This window comes from Coregonus clupeaformis, unplaced genomic scaffold, assembly GCF_020615455.1.
Source record: "Coregonus clupeaformis isolate EN_2021a unplaced genomic scaffold, ASM2061545v1 scaf0015, whole genome shotgun sequence".
Taxonomy (NCBI): domain Eukaryota; kingdom Metazoa; phylum Chordata; class Actinopteri; order Salmoniformes; family Salmonidae; genus Coregonus; species Coregonus clupeaformis.
In genome coordinates, this window is record NW_025533470.1 from 383,845 (window position 1) to 403,577 (window position 19,733).

Here is a 19,733-nt window from a genome sequence, read left to right on the forward strand (position 1 = left end):
GAAATCGCCCCAAAAGGGGGGGGAGCCATTTGAAGCACGACTTTAGCCTGATTCGACATTTAGTGGCAGTGTGGCACTGTGGCAGATCAGACGTATAGATTACAACACTGATAACTACTGTTGCCGTGATATAATTGATTAGAAAAAAAATCCCTTCCTTTTCCCGTTTGGCAGTGCGTCGCCCATATCGCCCTATTGAACAGGCCGCCCCTGTTCTTCGGTATGATGCTACAAGCTTGGCACATCTGTATTTGGGGAGTTTCTCCCATTCTTCTCTGCAGATCCTCTCAAGCTCTGTCAGGTTGGATGGGGAGCGTCGCTGCACAGCTATTTTCAGTTCTCTCCAGAAATATTCGATCGGCTTCAAGTCTGGGCTCTGGCTGGGCCACTCAAGGACATTCAAAGACTTGTCCTGAAGCCACTCCTGCGTTGTCTTGGCTGTGTGCTTAGGGTCGTTGTCCTGTTGGAAGGTGAACCTTTGCACCAGTCTGAGGTCCTGAGCGCTCTTGGGCAGGTTTTCAACAAGGATCTCTCTGTACTTTGCTCCGTTCATCTTTCCCTCGATCCTGACTAGTCTCCCAGTCCCTGCCACTGAAAAACATCCCCACAGCATGATGCTGCCATCACCATGCTTCACCGTAGGGATGGTGCCAGGTTTCCACCAAACTTGACGCTTGACATTCAGGCCAAAGAGTTCAATCTTGGTTTCATCAGACCAGAGAATCTTGTTTCTCATGGTCTGAGTCCTTTAGGTGCCTTTTGGCAAACTCCAAGCGGGCTGTCATGTGCCTTTTACTGAGGAGTGGCTTCCGTCTGGCCACTCTACCATAAAGGCCTGATTGGTGGAGTGCAGCAGAGATGGTTGTCCTTCTGGAAGGTTCTCCCATCTCTTAAGAGTTAAATTTCGAGTCTCATAGGAAAGGGTCTGAATACTTATGTAAATAACCTATTTCTGTTTGTTATTGTTTATAAATGTGCAAAAATTTCTAAAAACCAGTTTTAGCTTTGTCATTATGGGGTATTGTGTGTAGATTGATGAGGGGTAAAAATTATTTAATCCATTTTAGAATAATGTTGTAATGTAAGAAAATGTGGAAAAAGGGGAGGGGTCTGAATACTTCCTGTAGCATCTCTAAGGGACTTAAAGATCTCTGAGGCTGAAATTGAAATTGACAGACACATTTGTTTGTGGCATGACCTTACCAGAATCCAATTGTATATTGTTAACCACTAAAACAAGTTTTCAATTCTGCAAAAAAGTTATTGTTTTCATATGATCCTGAAATGAATGGAGGCGACTGAATCAAGTCAAGGATAAAACTCAGGCAAGGATAAAACTCTCATTAATTATTTAAATGTCAAAAGGTGCAAGTTGAATTTGGGACGTTATGTAATTCTTTACAGTGACTATAAATGGAGGAGACTGAGTCAATGATATAACTGTCATTAACTCTCCTATTCATGTCTAAGGTTAAAGTTGAAACTTGTGAATTGGTAAATTACTTGGCTGTGCAGTGTTGAATTTCAAGAGAAACAACAGTGACCTATCAGTTCAATTAAGCAGCCCAACGGAGTAATACTATAGTGTTGGAATTACATCTTCACTCCAGGAAGGACATTTCTCATGGGGATTCCTCCAAGGTGACTGGAAGGCTTAGCCTGTTTTATGAACGAGAGTGGGGTGTGTGTGTGTGTGTGTGTGTGCGTGTGTGTGTGTGTGTGTGCGTGTCCTATGTGTGTGTGAGAGAGAGAGTGTGTGTGTGTGTGTGTGTGTGTGTGTGTGTGTGTGTGTGTGTGTGTGTGTGTGTGTGTGTGTGTGTGTGTGTGCGTGTGTGTGTGTGTGTCCTATGTGTGTGTCCCAGTCACGAGCAAGGGAAAAGGAAATCATTGTGGGTCCATTCAGGACTTGATTCATCCTTTGGTTTTTAACAGGAAAAGAGGAAAACGTTTATTTTTCTCCTCTATTTCACCCAGCACATCCTCCTCCTAGCGGGGTTGTAATGACAGAGTCACCGCTTCCCACTTCCACAGCACGCGCACCTGAGTCTGTCCGGTTCACTCACGGAGTTTGACTTCACCTCTCTCTTTCTCTCCGCCGCTCCTGCAGACAACACCTCAAACACGCGACGTTTGTAGTAAAAAATAATAATCGGTTAAACCTTCGCAGGACCGGAGAATTGGAAATGAAGAGAGATTTGACGTGTTTCTGTCGGATTTGGTTTGGGATCGCTGCTTCTTCCGGTAAGTGGAGCAGGACGCTTTGCTTTATTATCAGACGGTTTTGAAAAGCGCAGTCAGAAGTTTACACATCTGGGGGAGGGGGTAGTGTGGTGTGGGGATCTGATAGAATCTTTACCGTCTGTTGTTTTGTAACAGATGTGGACTAGGATAAGAGCAACCGATTCTTTTAGGAATACTATATATTTTCTGTTCGTTTTAATTAGCTGAGTTCAAAGAAGTGTTCTCCAACTCAGCCGGCCAACTTGATTCTCATGTTCACTGACATTAAAGTCTGATATGACATACGTTTTTGTTTCTAAAACTGATTGGCCCCGGTGCTTTGTCAATTAAAAAAGTTATGAAGTTGATTTTATAATTTCATAGGCTATGTTGTGCTATTATAGGGTGCTTTCTGAAGAGCGCAGAGAAAAAAATCCTTTATAAGTGTAGCATAACTCTAAAAGTACGGTTTTCCATGTGAATATGAGTTTGTCTTGCTTCAGCTAGAGGCCTAAAGCAGGCGTTTCTTATTGATTGTTTTTAATACAATCACTTTCAAAAGAATGATTGCTTACTTATGAATGAATGGGAAAACAGCGTTGACTCCAACGTGATGGTCTGTTGGAGAAAGATGAATTCATTAGATACAGGACGGTTTAGTGTCATTATAGAACGCACCGGGAGTCACTAGGGGGAGTCTTGAGTTCGTCGCCAATGGCACCCTATTACCTTTCTAGTGCACTACTTTTAACCAGACCTCTATGGGTCCTGGTCAAAAGTAGTGCACTATATAGGAAATATGGTGCCATTTGGGACGTAGTATATTGTGGTTAGAAAGGCAGACAGGGAATTAAAGATCATTGGTGGTAATTAATCAAGAAAACCCAGGGGGACAGAAGATAACTGGGTGGAGTTTATTGTGATGACCTAATCATGATTGAATCATTGATTTGATGGGGTACCGGTAATTGGTGCAGCCTATAATACACGTGTTATAAGTCACCCTTTCTACAGTCATTGGCAACAATACATCTTAATGGTATAACACCTCATGGGAATTAGATCAGTATCTGGATTGTGGCTGATTCCCAAATGGCACCCCATAGGGCTCTGGTCTAAAGTAGTGCACTATGTAGGGAATAGGGTGTCATAGGGCTCTGGTCTAAAGTAGTGCACTATATAGGGAATAGGGTATCATAGGGCTCTGGTCTAAAGTAGTGTACTATATAGGGAATAGGGTGTCATAGGGCTCTGGTCTAAAGTAGTGTACTATATAGGGAATAGGGTGTCATAGGGCTCTGGTCTAAAGTAGTGCACTATATAGGGAATAGGGTGTCATAGGGCTCTGGTCTAAAGTAGTGTACTATGTAGGGAATAGGGTGTCATAGGGCTCTGGTCTAAAGTAGTGCACTATATAGGGAATAGGGTGTCATAGGGCTCTGGTCTAAAGTAGTGTACTATATAGGGAATAGGGTGCCATAGGGCTCTGGTCTAAAGTAGTGCACTATATAGGGAATAGGGTGTCATAGGGCTCTGGTCTAAAGTAGTGCACTATATAGGGAATAGGGTATCATTTGGGAGGTTACCCTACAGTACCAAAATACCAGCCACAAGAGATTGAAAGAAATGTCACCTTATCTGGACTGCCTGGTTAGGGTCTGAGTAACCCTCAGCCTGGTTAGGGTCTGAGTAACCCTCAGCCTGGTTAGGGTCTGAGTAACCCCTCAGCCTGGTTAGGGTCTGAGTAACCCCTCAGCCTGGTTAGGGTCTGAGTAACCCCTCAGCCTGGTTAGGGTCTGATTAACCCTCAGCCTGGTTAGGGTCATTAAATGAGCTGTAATATTAGTAGTAGTAATAGTATATGCATTGGTTGAAGCTCAATGTTAAATTCAAATCATATTTAAACCAATATGACACATGTCGATGACAATTCGCAAATCAACTTGATTGGAGGTACACAACATGCCTCTTGTCATGATCCGTCCGGCCGTTACCGTTACTGAGAACCACGAGAACAGATTTTTGACATGGGTCGTTAGCATTAGGGTCATCAGACAATGTTTTGGATCCTAGCTACAGCGTCCATAAGGTGACCATTAGATTTGGATCCATTTGGACTGAATATATTTGTAGGTGCAAAAGTTTTTATAAAAACATTTTTTTTAAATTGCTCTCTTGTGCACATTTCCGTCCATTAAGAACCAATGATGTGCTACCTTTTTGTAACATTTCTGACAATGCTAACATCTTTTCAGCTGAATCTCAGAGTTTTATCTAACCGGGTCGAACAACTCAATTGCTCGGCAACAACACAGCTGCTGCTGCCAGTCATAAGATTGGTGGATGAGAACAAACCTAGGCTACTGTAGCTAGCTAGGGATACGGTGCTACATACAGACAGGGGCTAACCTAGGCTACTGTAGCTAGCTAGGTATATGGTGGTATTCAAGGTTGGAGTGTAGCGTACGCTGTGTGAAAGTCAGTGCCTCGACATGAAGGTTTCATGCGTACTCATCAGTCCACACCTCACTCCTTGATTCTCTTTTCATGTCGTCGCTGTCCGATGAAAACCACGTCTCCAAAACAACCTTTTCAGGAAATTGAAAAAACTACCACATTTTTTAACATTAAATCTCAGACTGAAACCTGTTCAGCTAGGGGCTAACAGACAGACAGATGGGCTAACAGACAGACAGGGGCTAACAGACAGACAGGGGCTAACAGACAGACAGGGGCTAACAGACAGACAGGGGCTAACAGACAGACAGGGGCTAACAGACAGACAGGGGCTAACAGACAGACAGGGGCTAACAGACAGACAGGGGCTAACAGACAGACAGGGGCTAACAGACAGACAGGGGCTAACAGACAGACAGATGGGCTAACAGACAGACAGGGGCTAACAGACAGACAGGGGCTAACAGACAGACAGATGGGCTAACAGACAGACAGTTAACCTCTACGGGATCGGTGTCCCGTATACGGGACGGTTGAGCTAACATGCGCTAATGTGATTAGCATGACTGTTGTAAGTAACAGCAAACTTTCCAGGACATAGACATGTCTTATATGGGCAGAAAGCTTAAATTCTTGTTAATCTAACTGCACTGTCCAGTTTACAGTAGCTATTACAGTGAAAAAATACCATGCTATACCATACCATTACCTCCTGAGTGGTGCAGTGGTCTAAGGCACTGCATCGCAGTGCTAGCTGTGCCACTAGAGATCCTGGTTCGAATCCAGGCTCTGTCGTAGCCGGCCGCGACCGGGAGACCCATGGGGCGGCGCACAATTCGTCCAGGGTAGTGGAGGGAATGGCCGGCAGGGATGTAGCTCAGTTGGTAGAGCATGGCGTTTGCAACGCCAGGGTTGTGGGTTCAATTCCCACGGAGGGCCAGTATGAAAAATAAAAAAGAATGTATGCACTCACTAACTGTAAGTTGCTCTGGATAAGAGTGTCTGCTAAATTACTAAAATGTAAATGTTTGAGGAGAGTGCACAACAACAAAAAAACGTATCACAGCAACTGGTTTGATACATTCACCTCTGAAGGTAAATAATGTACTTACATTCAGTAATCTTGCTCTGATTTGTCATCCTAAGTACCCAGAGATAAAATGTAGCATTTATATGTAGGAACTGGGTTCTACAGTTTGAACCCCTGCTGTCTCTGGCTCCACACCCACCCACCCTGGCCATCTAGATGTGTATAAGCAATGGTCCATCATGTATGACATTCCTGGGAGTGTATAAACTTACATTTTGTATTACCATATCATTTCTGTATGTTCTCTATAGTTGCAAAATGCAAATTAATTACTTAAAAATCATACAATGTGATTTTCTGGATTTTTGTTTTAGATTCCGTCTCTCACAGTTGAAGTGTACCTATGATAAAAATTACAGACCTCTACATGCTTTGTAAGTAGGAAAACCTGCAAAATCGGCAGTGTATCAAATACTTGTTCTCCCCACTGTATATACTGGGCCTTTACTAATCCTGGATTAGCAATATAACCTTTGAAGTAAATTTGTAGCGCGACAAAAAAATAATCCCCCGTCCGAGATAAAAACGAAGCCCCCCCACCCTCAAAGTACTTCCTGTGGCAATGTGGCCATCAACAAGTAAAAAACTGGAGGGGGGCCTGGGGAAACTACAGTTCCCTATTCTCACCACTATAGTCCCCTATTCTCACCACTATAGTCCCCTATTCTCACCACTATAGTCCCCTATTCTCACCACTATAGTCCCCTATTCTCACCACTATAGTCCCCTATTCTCACCACTACAGTTCCCTATTCTCACCACTAGAGTCCCCTATTCTCACCACTAGAGTCCCCTATTCTCACCACTACAGTTCCCTATTCTCACCACTATAGTCCCCTATTCTCACCACTAGAGTCCCCTATTCTCACCACTATAGTCCCCTATTCACACCCCTATAGTCCCCTATTCTCACCACTATAGTCCCCTATTCTCACCACTATAGTCCCCTATTCTCACCACTATAGTCCCCTATTCTCACACCTATAGTCCCCTATTCTCACCACTATAGTCCCCTATTCTCACCACTTTAGTCCCCTATTCTCACCACTATAGTCCCCTATTCTCACCACTATAGTCCCCTATTCTCACCACTATAGTCCCCTATTCTCACCACTATAGTCCCCTATTCTCACCACTATAGTCCCCTATTCTCACCACTATAGTCCCCTATTCTCACCACTATAGTCCCCTATTCTCACCACTATAGTCCCCTATTCTCACCACTTTAGTCCCCTATTCTCACCACTATAGTCCCCTATTCTCAGCACTATAGTCCCCTATTCTCAGCACTATAGTCCCCTATTCTCACCACTATAGTCCCCTATTCTCACCACTATAGTCCCCTATTCTCACCACTATAGTCCCCTATTCTCACCACTATAGTCCCCTATTCTCACCACTATAGTCCCCTATTCTCACCACTATAGTCCCCTATTCTCACCACTTTAGTCCCCTATTCTCACCACTATAGTCCCCTATTCTCACCACTATAGTCCCCTATTCTCACCAATATAGTTCCCTATTCTCACCACTATAGTCCCCTATTCTCACCACTATAGTCCCCTATTCTCACCACTATAGTCCCATATTCTCACCACTATAGTCCCCTATTCTCACCACTATAGTCCCCTATTCTCACCACTATAGTCCCCTATTCTCACTCTATAGTTCCCTATTCTCACCACTATAGTCCCCTATTCTCACCACTATAGTCCCCTATTCTCACCACTATAGTCCCCTATTCTCACCACTATAGTCCCCTATTCTCACCACTTTAGTCCCCTATTCTCACCACTATAGTCCCCTATTTTCACCACTATAGTCCCCTATTCTCACCACTATAGTCCCCTATTCTCACCACTATAGTCCCCTATTCTCACCACTTTAGTCCCCTATTCTCACCACTATAGTCCCCTATTCTCACCACTTTAGTCCCCTATTCTCACCACTATAGTCCCCTATTCTCACCACTATAGTCCCCTATTCTCACCACTATAGTCCCCTATTCTCACCACTTTAGTCCCCTATTCTCACCACTATAGTCCCCTATTCTCACCACTATAGTCCCCTATTCTCACCACTATAGTCCCCATATTCTCACCACTATAGTCCCCTATTCTCACCACTATAGTCCCCTCTTCTCACCACTATAGTCCCCTATTCTCACCACTATAGTTCCCTATTCTCACCACTATAGTCCCCTATTCTCACCACTATAGTCCCCTATTCTCACCACTATAGTCCCCTATTCTCACCACTATAGTCCCCTATTCTCACCACTATAGTCCCCTATTCTCACCACTATAGTTCCCTATTCTCACCACTATAGTCCCCTATTCTCACCACCACCCCTATTCTCACCACTATAGTCTCCTATTCTCACCACTCTAGTCCCCTATTCTCACCACTATAGTCCCCTATTCTCACCACTATAGTCCCCTATTCTCACCACTCTAGTCCCCTATTCTCACCAATATAGTCCCCTATTCTCACCACTATAGTCCCCTATTCTCACCACTATAGTCCCCTATTCTCACCACTATAGTCCCCTATTCTCACCACTATAGTCCCCTATTCTCACCACTATAGTCCCCTATTCTCACCACTAGAGTCCCCTATTCTCACCACTATAGTTCCGTCTCTTTTGACCGAAAATAGCTTCTGGACATCAGAGTCGGACGAGAGGGATTTGCTCCAGACACCGATAGGGCCCTCATCCCCGTCATTCGCAGTAGAAAGAAAAGGAGATATCGCGGAAGGAGATCCGGGTGCTTGGTAAGGAGCCGGCGATGAGTGGCTAATCTGCCTTTGCCATCGATACTATTGGCCAATTTACAATCGCTTGATAATAAAGTGGACCAACTACAGGCAGGAATATCCTACCTACGGCACATGAAAAACTCTAATATCTTATGTTCCACCGAGTCGTGGCTGAACGATGACATGAATAACATACAGCTGACGGGTTATACACTGTACCGGCAGGATAGAACAGCAGCCTCTGGTAAGACAAGGGGTGGCGGTCTATGTATATTGTAAACAACAGCTGGTGCACGATATCTAAGGAAGTCTCGAGGTTTTGCTCGCCTGAGGTAGAGTATCTCGTGATAAGTTGTAGACTACACTATCTACCAAGATAGTTTTAATCTATATTCTTCGTATCTGTATATTTACCACCACAAACCGATGCTGGCACTAAGACCGCACTCAATGAACTGTATACGGCCATAAGCAAACAGGAAAACGCTCATCCAGAGGATGACACCATAGTGCCCTCAAAGCTCATCACTAAGCTAAGGACCCTGGGACTAAACACCTCCCTCTGCAACTGGATCCTGGACTTCCTGACGGGCCGCCCCCAGGTGGTAAGGGTAGGTAACAACACATTTGCCACAATGATGCTCAACACGGGGGCCCCTCAGGGGTGCGTGCTCAGTCCCCTCCTGTACTCCCTGTTCACTCATGACTGCATGGCCAGGCACGACTCCAACACCATCATTAAGTTTTCCGATGACACAACAGTGGTAGGCCTGATCACCGACAACGACGAGACAGCCTATAGGGAGGAGGTCAGAGACCTGGCCGTGTGGTGCCAGGACAACAACCTCTCCCTCAACATGATCAAGACAAAGGAGATGATTGTGGACTACAGGAAAAAGAAGAGGACCGAGCACGCCCCATTCTCATCGACGGGCTGTAGTGGGGCAGTTTGAGAGCTTCAAGTTCCTTGGCGTCCACATCACCAACAAACTAACATGGTCCAAGCACACCAAGACAGTCGTGAAGAGGGCACGACAAAACCTATTCCCCCTAAGGAGACTGAAAAGATTTGGCATGGGTCCTCAGATCCTCAAAAGGTTCTACAGCTGCACCATCGAGAGCATCCTGACTGGTTGCATCACCGCCTGGTATGGCAACTGCTCGGCCTCCGACCACAAGGCACTACAGAGGGTAGTGCGTACATCCCAGTACATCACTGGGGACAAGCTTCCTGCCATCCAGGACCTCTATACCAGGCGGTGTCAGAGGAAGGCCCTAAAAATTGCCTCGACTAACCGGTACCCCCTCTATATAGCCTCGCTATTGTTATTTTTACTACTGCTCTTTAATTATTTGTTAATTTTATTTCGTCTTATTTTATATTGTATTCTTTTGTGGGATTTTTGTTGTTGTAGTTTTCTTAAAACTGCATTGTTGGTTAAGGGCTTGTAAGTTAGCATTTCACTGTAAGGTCTACACCTGTTGTATTCGGCACATTTGACAAATAACATTTGATTTGATTTGATTCTCACCACTGGTCTGAAGCATCAAGTAGAGAGGAGTGGTATAGAGGAGTGGTATAGAGGAGAGGTATAGAGGAGTGGTATAGAGGAGAGGTATAGAGGAGAGGTATAGAGGAGTGGTATAGAGGAGAGGTATAGAGGAGAGGTATAGAGGAGTGGTATAGAGGAGAGGAGTGGTATAGAGGAGAGGTATAGAGGAGAGGTATAGAGGAGTGGTATAGAGGAGAGGTATAGAGGAGAGGTATAGAGGAGTGGTATAGAGGAGAGGAGTGGTATAGAGGAGAGGTATAGAGGAGAGGTATAGAGGAGAGGTATAGAGGAGAGGTATAGAGGAGTGGTATAGAGGAGTGGTATAGAGGAGTGGTATAGAGGAGTGGTATAGAGGAGTGGTATAGAGGAGAGGTATAGAGGAGAGGAGTGGTATAGAGGAGTGGTATAGAGGAGTGGTATAGAGGAGTGGTATAGAGGAGTGGTATAGAGGAGAGGTATAGAGGAGTGGTATAGAGGAGTGGTATAGAGGAGAGGTATAGAGGAGTGGTATAGAGGAGAGGTATAGAGGAGTGGTATAGAGGAGAGGTATAGAGGAGAGGTATAGAGGAGAGGTATAGAGGAGAGGTATAGAGGAGAGGTATAGAGGAGTGGTATAGAGGAGTGGTATAGAGGAGAGGTATAGAGGAGATGTATAGAGGAGAGGTATAGAGGAGTGGTATAGAGGAGTGGTATAGAGGAGTGGTATAGAGGAGTGGTATAGAGGAGTGGTATAGAGGAGTGGTATAGAGGAGAGGTATAGAGGAGTGGTATAGAGGAGTGGTATAGAGGAGAGGTATAGAGGAGAGGTATAGAGGAGTGGTATAGAGGAGTGGTATAGAGGAGTGGTATAGAGGAGTGGTATAGAGGAGAGGTATAGAGGAGAGGAGTGGTATAGAGGAGTGGTATAGAGGAGAGGTATAGAGGAGTGGTATAGAGGAGTGGTATAGAAGAGTGGTATAGAGGAGTGGTATAGAGGAGAGGTATAGAGGAGTGGTATAGAGGAGTGGTATAGAGGAGAGGTATAGAGGAGTGGTATAGAGGAGAGGTATAGAGGAGTGGTATAGAGGAGTGGTATAGAGGAGAGGAGTGGTATAGAGGAGAGGAGTGGTATAGAGGAGTGGTATAGAGGAGTGGTATAGAGGAGTGGTATAGAGGAGAGGTATAGAGGAGAGGTATAGAGGAGTGGTATAGAGGAGAGGTATAGAGGAGAGGTATAGAGGAGTGGTATAGAGGAGAGGAGTGGTATAGAGGAGAGGAGTGGTATAGAGGAATGGTATAGAGGAGAGGAGTGGTATAGAAGCGAGGTATAGAGGAGTGGTATAGAGGAGTGGTATAGAGGAGTGGTATAGAGGAGAGGTATAGAGGAGAGGAGTGGTATAGAGGAGTGGTATAGAGGAGAGGTATAGAGGAGAGGTATAGAGGAGTGGTATAGAGGAGTGGTATAGAGGAGAGGTATAGAGGAGAGGTATAGAGGAGTGGTATAGAGGAGAGGTATAGAGGAGTGGTATAGAGGAGTGGTATAGAGGAGAGGTATAGAGTAGAGGAGTGGTATAGAGGAGTGGTATAGAGGAGAGGAGTGGTATAGAGGAGTGGTATAGAGGAGTGGTATAGAGGAGAGGTATAGAGGAGAGGTATAGAGGATTGGTATAGAGGAGTGGTATAGAGGAGTGGTATAGAGGAGTGGTATAGAGGAGTGGTATAGAGGAGAGGTATAGAGGAGAGGTATAGAGGAGAGGTATAGAGGAGTGGTATATAGGAGAGGTATAGAGGAGTGGTATAGAGGAGTGGTATAGAGGAGTGGTATAGAGGAGAGGTATAGAGGAGAGGTATAGAGGAGAGGTATAGAGGAGAGGTATAGAGGAGTGGTATAGAGGAGAGGTATAGAGGAGAGGTATAGAGGAGTGGTATAGAGGAGTGGTATAGAGGAGAGGTATAGAGGGGAGGAGTGGTATAGAGGAGTGGTATAGAGGAGTGGTATAGAGGAGAGGTATAGAGGAGAGGTATAGAGGAGTGGTATAGAGGAGTGGTATAGAGGAGAGGTATAGAGGAGAGGTATAGAGGAGTGGTATAGAGGAGTGGTATAGAGGAGTGGTATAGAGGAGAGGTATAGAGGAGAGGTATAGAGGAGTGGTATAGAGGAGTGGTATAGAGGAGAGGTATAGAGGAGAGGTATAGAGGAGAGGTATAGAGGAGTGGTATAGAGGAGAGGTATAGAGGAGAGGAGTGGTATAGAGGAGTGGTATAGAGGAGTGGTATAGAGGAGAGGTATAGAGGAGAGGAGTGGTATAGAGGAGAGGTATAGAGGAGAGGAGTGGTATAGAGGAGTGGTATAGAGGAGAGGTATAGAGGAGAGGAGTGGTATAGAGGAGTGGTATAGAGGAGTGGTATAGAGGAGAGGTATAGAGGAGAGGTATAGAGGAGAGGTATAGAGGAGTGGTATAGAGGAGTGGTATAGAGGAGTGGTATAGAGGAGAGGTATAGAGGAGAGGTATAGAGGAGTGGTATAGAGGAGTGGTATAGAGGAGAGGTATAGAGGAGAGGAGTGGTATAGAGGAGTGGTATAGAGGAGAGGTATAGAGGAGAGGTATAGAGGAGTGGTATAGAGGAGAGGTATAGAGGAGAGGTATAGAGGAGTGGAGTGGTATAGAGGAGTGGTATAGAGGAGAGGAGTGGTATAGAGGAGAGGTATAGAGGAGAGGAGTGGTATAGAGGAGTGGTATAGAGGAGAGGTATAGAGGAGAGGTATAGAGGAGTGGTATAGAGGAGAGGTATAGAGGAGAGGTATAGAGGAGTGGTATAGAGGAGTGGTATAGAGGAGTGGTATAGAGGAGAGGTATAGAGGAGAGGAGTGGTATAGAGGAGTGGTATAGAGGAGAGGTATAGAGGAGTGGTATAGAGGAGTGTTATAGAGGAGTGGTATAGAGGAGTGGTATAGAGGAGTGGTATAGAGGAGTGGTATAGAGGAGTGGTATAGAGGAGTGGTATAGAGGAGTGGTATAGAGGAGAGGTATAGAGGAGAGGAGTGGTATAGAGGAGTGGTATAGAGGAGAGGAGTGGTATAGAGGAGTGGTATAGAGGAGAGGTATAGAGGAGAGGAGAGGTATAGAGGAGTGGTATAGAGGAGAGGTATAGAGGAGTGGTATAGAGGAGTGGTATAGAGGAGAGGAGTGGTATAGAGGAGTGGTATAGAGGAGAGGTATAGAGGAGTGGTATAGAGGAGTGGTATAGAGGAGTGGTATAGAGGAGAGGTATAGAGGAGAGGAGAGGTATAGAGGAGTGGTATAGAGGATAGGTATAGAGGATAGGTATAGAGGAGAGGAGAGGTATAGAGGAGTGGTATAGAGGAGAGGTGTGGTATAGAGGAGTGGTATAGAGGAGAGGTATAGAGGAGAGGAGTGGTATAGAGGAGAGGTATAGAGGAGAGGTATAGAGGAGAGGTATAGAGGAGAGGTATAGAGGAGTGGTATAGAGGAGTGGTATAGAGGAGAGGTATAGAGGAGTGGTATAGAGGAGAGGTATAGAGGAGAGGTATAGAGGAGTGGTATAGAGGAGTGGTATAGAGGAGTGGTATAGAGGAGAGGTATAGAGGAGAGGTATAGAGGAGAGGTATAGAGGAGAGGTATAGAGGAGTGGTATAGAGGAGAGGAGTGGTATAGAGGAGTGGTATAGAGGAGAGGTATAGAGGAGAGGTATAGAGGAGTGGTATAGAGGAGAGGTATAGAGGAGTGGTATAGAGGAGAGGAGTGGTATAGAGGAGTGGTATAGAGGAGAGGTATAGAGGAGTGGTATAGAGGAGAGGTATAGAGGAGTGGTATAGAGGAGAGGTATAGAGGAGAGGTATAGAGGAGTGGTATAGAGGAGAGGTATAGAGGAGAGGTATAGAGGAGTGGTATAGAGGAGAGGTATAGAGGAGTGGTATAGAGGAGTGGTATAGAGGAGAGGTATAGAGGAGTGGTATAGAGGAGAGGTAGAGAGGAGTGGTATAGAGGAGAGGTATAGAGGAGAGGAGTGGTATAGAGGAGTGGTATAGAGGAGAGGTATTGAGGAGAGGTATAGAGGAGTGGTATAGAGGAGAGGTATAGAGGAGAGGTATAGAGGAGTGGTATAGAGGAGAGGTATAGAGGAGTGGTATAGAGGAGTGGTATAGAGGAGTGGTATAGAGGAGAGGTATAGAGGAGTGGTATAGAGGAGAGGTATAGAGGAGAGGTATAGAGGAGAGGTATAGAGGAGAGGAGTGGTATAGAGGAGTGGTATAGAGGAGAGGTATAGAGGAGAGGTATAGAGGAGTGGTATAGAGGAGTGGTATAGAGGAGAGGTATAGAGGAGAGGAGTGGTATAGAGGAGAGGTATAGAGGAGAGGTATAGAGGAGAGGTATAGAGGAGAGGTATAGAGGAGAGGTATAGAGGAGTGGTATAGAGGAGTGGTATAGAGGAGAGGTATAGAGGAGAGGAGTGGTATAGAGGAGTGGTATAGAGGAGTGGTATAGAGGAGAGGTATAGAGGAGAGGTATAGAGGAGTGGTATAGAGGAGTGGTATAGAGGAGTGGTATAGAGGAGAGGTATAGAGGAGAGGTATAGAGGAGTGGTATAGAGGAGAGGTATAGAGGAGAGGTATAGAGGAGAGGAGTGGTATAGAGGAGTGGTATAGAGGAGTGGTATAGAGGAGAGGTATAGAGGAGAGGTATAGAGGAGAGGAGTGGTATAGAGGAGAGGTATAGAGGAGAGGTATAGAGGAGAGGTATAGAGGAGAGGAGAGGTATAGAGGAGTGGTATAGAGGAGAGGTATAGAGGAGAGGAGTGGTATAGAGGAGAGGTATAGAGGAGAGGTATAGAGGAGAGGTATAGAGGAGTGGTATAGAGGAGTGGTATAGAGGAGAGGTATAGAGGAGAGGTATAGAGGAGAGGTATAGAGGAGTGGTATAGAGGAGTGGTATAGAGGAGAGGTATAGAGGAGAGGAGTGGTATAGAGGAGTGGTATAGAGGAGAGGAGTGGTATAGAGGAGAGGTATAGAGGAGTGGTATAGAGGAGAGGTATAGAGGAGTGGTATAGAGGAGAGGTATAGAGGAGTGGTATAGAGGAGAGGTATAGAGGAGTGGTATAGAGGAGAGGTATAGAGGAGAGGTATAGAGGAGAGGAGTGGTATAGAAGAGTGGTATAGAGGAGTGGTATAGAGGAGAGGTATAGAGGAGAGGTATAGAGGAGAGGAGTGGTATAGAGGAGTGGTATAGAGGAGAGGTATAGAGGAGTGGTATAGAGGAGAGGTATAGAGGAGTGGTATAGAGGAGTGGTATAGAGGAGTGGTATAGAGGAGAGGTATAGAGGAGAGGTATAGAGGAGTGGTATAGAGGAGAGGTATAGAGGAGAGGTATAGAGGAGTGGTATAGAGGAGTGGTATAGAGGAGTGGTATAGAGGAGTGGTATAGAGGAGTGGTATAGAGGAGAGGAGTGGTATAGAGGAGAGGTATAGAGGAGAGGTATAGAGGAGTGGTATAGAGGAGAGGTATAGAGGAGTGGTATAGAGGAGAGGTATAGAGGAGAGGTATAGAGGAGTGGTATAGAGGAGTGGTATAGAGGAGAGGTATAGAGGAGTGGTATAGAGGAGTGGTATAGAGGAGAGGTATAGAGGAGTGGTATAGAGGAGTGGTATAGAGGAGTGGTATAGAGGAGTGGTATAGAAGAGTGGTATAGAGGAGTGGTATAGAGGAGTGGTATAGAGGAGAGGTATAGAGGAGAGGTATAGAGGAGTTGTATAGAGGAGTGGTATAGAGGAGTGGTATAGAGGAGAGGAGTGGTATAGAGGAGCGGATTTTTACAAATCCTTGAGTTAATAAAGCCGCTTACAAACATGGTCTCTTTCTTGAGTAAGGCAGTGTGTGGTCCAAGTCTTTCCACTCTCTTTCTCTCCTCTCTCCTCTCTCCCTCTCTCCCCCCTCTCTCTCTCTCGTCCTCCCCTCTCTCTCTCTCTCTGTCTCTTTCTCTCCTCTCTCTCTCCATCTCTCTCCCCCCTCTCTTTTTCTCTCCCCTCCTCCCCCCCACTCTCTCTGTCTCTCTCTCTCTCTTTCTTTCTCGTCCTCCCCTCTCCCTCTCTCCCCCTCGCTCTCTCTCTCCCCCAATCTCTCTCTCTCGCCCTCTCACCCTCTCACCCTCTCGCCCTCTCGCCCTCTCTCTCTCTCTCTCTCTCTCTCTCTCTCTCTCTCTCTCTCTCTCTCTCTCTCTCTCTCTCTCTCTCTCTCTCTCTCTCTCTCTCTCTCTCTCTCTCTCTCTCTCTCTCTCTCTCTCTCTCTCTCTCTCTCTCTCTCTCTCTCTCTCTCTCTCTCTCTCTCTCTCTCTCTCTCTCTCTCTCTCTCTCTCTCTCTCTCTCTCTCTCTCTCTCTCTCTCTCTCTCTCTCTCCACATGTACTCCTCTCTTCATCCCTCTTGCCCTCTGAACTGTCCTCACTGTCCTCACTGTTTCAGGTTACTGTAGTGGTAAACGGAAAGCAAAAGCAAAGTAAAGCCTGTGATTTCTTTTAGAGATGCTTGGTGCTGTGGGTTTGAACTTAAGCAGCTCTTGAACTCCAGGGAATATAACTCAACTCCTTCCACCAGATTACACAGATTCACATTTTGACACCCAGAGAGACAATAAGATACAGCGTTTGAAAGGCAAGTTGGAGAGATGTGAGGGGTCGTCTTCCAAATGGCAACTTATTCCCTATCTGGGGCCCAAAGGGCTCTTGTAAAAAATGCTACACTATATAGGGAATACAGTGCCATTTGGGACACAGTTTCAGTGTGTTGGCGGACATCTCTCCTCAGCATTTTATTTATTTATTTTATTTAACTAATGTATGCACACACGACTGTAAGTCGCTTTGGATAAAAGCGTCTGCTAAATGGCATATTATTATTTAACTAAGGCAAGTCAGTTAAGAACAAATTCTTATTTACAATGACGGCCTACACCGGCCAAACCCGGACGACGCTGGGCCAATTGTGCGCTGCACCTATGGGACTCCCAATCACGGGCCGGTTGTGATACAGCCTGGAATCGAACCAGGGGGGGGTCTGTAGTGACGCCTCAAGCACTGAGATGCAGTGCCTTAAGACCGCTGCGCCACTCCGGAGCCCATCATTAACTGGGTTCAGTTCTAGTTGGCAGAACTTGGCACTATATATAGGGAATAGGGTGGCATCTGGGTTCATGTGAAGTTGGCATTACCAGAGCACATCTATCTGTAGTAATATTATTTATATAAATGGAAAACAGACCATAACAGATTTGTTCTTATCGTTTTACGCAGAAATACTGTTGAAAACAAAAAAAATTTGAGCAACTGTAAAATGAAGTCCACTACTCATTAGTTCCAGTTGAATGGTTGAACTACATCAAGTATTTCAGATATAAACTCACACTCTCTCTAGCTCTGACCAATCCTAGAAAATCAAACATCGGTAATAGTAGTCTCCTGCGCTGACACTGTTGAGACATTGATTGCCAGCAGCGTTGGCTGGCGTACAGAACATTACGGAGAACAGCCAGTCTGTATTGATTGGCTGGCGTACAGAACATTACGGAGAACAGCCAGTCTGTATTGATTGGCTGGCGTACAGAACATTACGGAGAACAGCCAGTCTGTATTGATTGGCTGGCGTACAGAATATTACGGAGAACAGCCAGTCTGTATTGATTGGCTGGCGTACAGAACATTACGGAGAACAGCCAGTCTGTATTGATTGGCTGGCGTACAGAACATTACGGAGAACAGCCAGTCTGTATTGATTGGCTGGCGTACAGAACATTACGGAGAACAGCCAGTCTGTATTGATTAACCCCCCAGCCTCAGGTAGCCTTTTCCTGCAGCCAATGACCTGAAAGAGCCCTCTTTGGCCTCATGCGTGGATTGCTATTAATCTTTTTCATAATTTCATAATAAATAGCATTTTTTTTTATTACAGATGGAAATCCAGTGTTTCTTCTGTGATGTATATATAAAGTGTGATATTGGGATGCAAACTATATCTGACATTGTAAAGGTGTTTTCATAATGTGTGTGAGGTGTATACTTTTGTTTCAAATAAGGTTTGTTTAAGACTACCAAGGATCACTCCGTGTGGCCCTGATTTAGCCCACTGCAGTAAAAGGTTAAAGGCAGAGAGAGATCTAGCCAAGGCTAGCAGCTGTTCCTGATATTACTGATCCTCTCTCTCAGAACAGAACCACTCCTGTTGCTTAGGAACAAGCATCGTTTAGTTCACTTATCACTTTAAAGAGAACCATCATCATCTCCATTCCAGTTGGAGCGGGCCGAGCGCTCCCAGGCAGAGGCTGCTCTCCATTCCAGTTGGAGCGGGCCGAGCGCTCCCAGGCAGAGTCTGCTCTCCATTCCAGTTGGAGCAGGCCGAGCGCTCCCAGGTAGAGGCTGCTCTCCATTCCAGTTGGAGCGGGCCGAGCGCTCCCAGGCAGAGGCTGCTCTCCATTCCAGTTGGAGCGGGCCGAGCGCTCCCAGGTAGAGGCTGCTCTCCATTCCAGTTGGAGCGGGCCGAGCGCTCCCAGGTAGAGGCTGCTCTCCATTCCAGTTGGAGCGGGCCGAGCGCTCCCAGGCAGAGTCTGCTCTCCATTCCAGTTGGAGCGGGCCGAGCGCTCCCAGGTAGAGGCTGCTCTCCATTCCAGTTGGAGCGGGCCGAGCGCTCCCAGGTAGAGTCTGCTCTCCATTCCAGTTGGAGCGGGCCGAGCGCTCCCAGGCAGAGGCTGCTCTCCATTCCAGTTGGAGCGGGCCGAGCGCTCCCAGGTAGAGGCTGCTCTCCATTCCAGTTGGAGCGGGCCGAGCGCTCCCAGGTAGAGGCTGCTCTCCATTCCAGTTGGAGCGGGCCGAGCGCTCCCAGGCAGAGTCTGCTCTCCATTCCAGTTGGAGCGGGCCGAGCGCTCCCAGGCAGAGGCTGCATGCCAAATGGCACCCTATCCCCTGTATAGTGGGACGATACCATCCCAAACAGCACCCTATCCCCTGTATAGTGGGACGATACCATCCCAAACAGCCCCCTATCCCCTGTATAGTGGGACGATACCAGTATCGCAATATTTTTTCCAAGGCAAAAATGAAAACACGAAGCAGACCGATCTATTTGGACCTGTATGTACAATATAGAGAAATATAGAGTGTGTAAGGGTCATTGGGTAGAGAGGATAATGAGGTATAGAGTGTGTAGGGTCATTGGGTAGAGAGGATAATGAGGTATACAGTGTGTAGGGGTCATTGGGTAGAGAGGATAATGAGGTATAGAGTGTGTAGGGTCATTGGGTAGAGAGGATAATGAGGTATACAGTGTGTAGGGTCATTGGGTAGAGAGGATAATGAGGTATAGAGTGTGTAGGGTCATTGGGTAGAGAGGATAATGAGGTATACAGTGTGTAGGGTCATTGGGTAGAGAGGATAATGAGGTATAGAGTGTGTAGGGTCATTGGGTATAGAGGATAATGAGGTATAGAGTGTGTAGGGTCATTGGGTAGAGAGGATAATGAGGTATAGAGTGTGTAAGGTCATTGGGTAGAGAGGATAATGAGGTATAGAGTGTGTAGGGTCATTGGGTAGAGAGGATAATGAGGTATATAGTGTGTAGGGTCATTGGGTAGAGAGGATAATGAGGTATAGAGTGTGTAGGGTCATTGGGT

The 19,733-nt window shown here is 46.0% G+C and overlaps 1 protein-coding gene across 1 annotated transcript in view; it reads left to right on the plus strand.

The window, feature by feature from the left end:
* Nucleotides 1-2,054: 2,054 nt before the first annotated feature.
* LOC121556107 (vascular endothelial growth factor receptor 3-like) overlaps nt 2,055-19,733 on the plus strand; it is a 137,847-nt gene continuing 120,168 nt past the window's right edge. Inside the window, exon 1 of the mRNA XM_045212453.1 lies at nt 2,055-2,241. Coding sequence (XP_045068388.1) covers nt 2,184-2,241 — 58 coding nt within the window. The 5' untranslated portion in view covers nt 2,055-2,183. The remainder of the gene's footprint in view (nt 2,242-19,733) is intronic.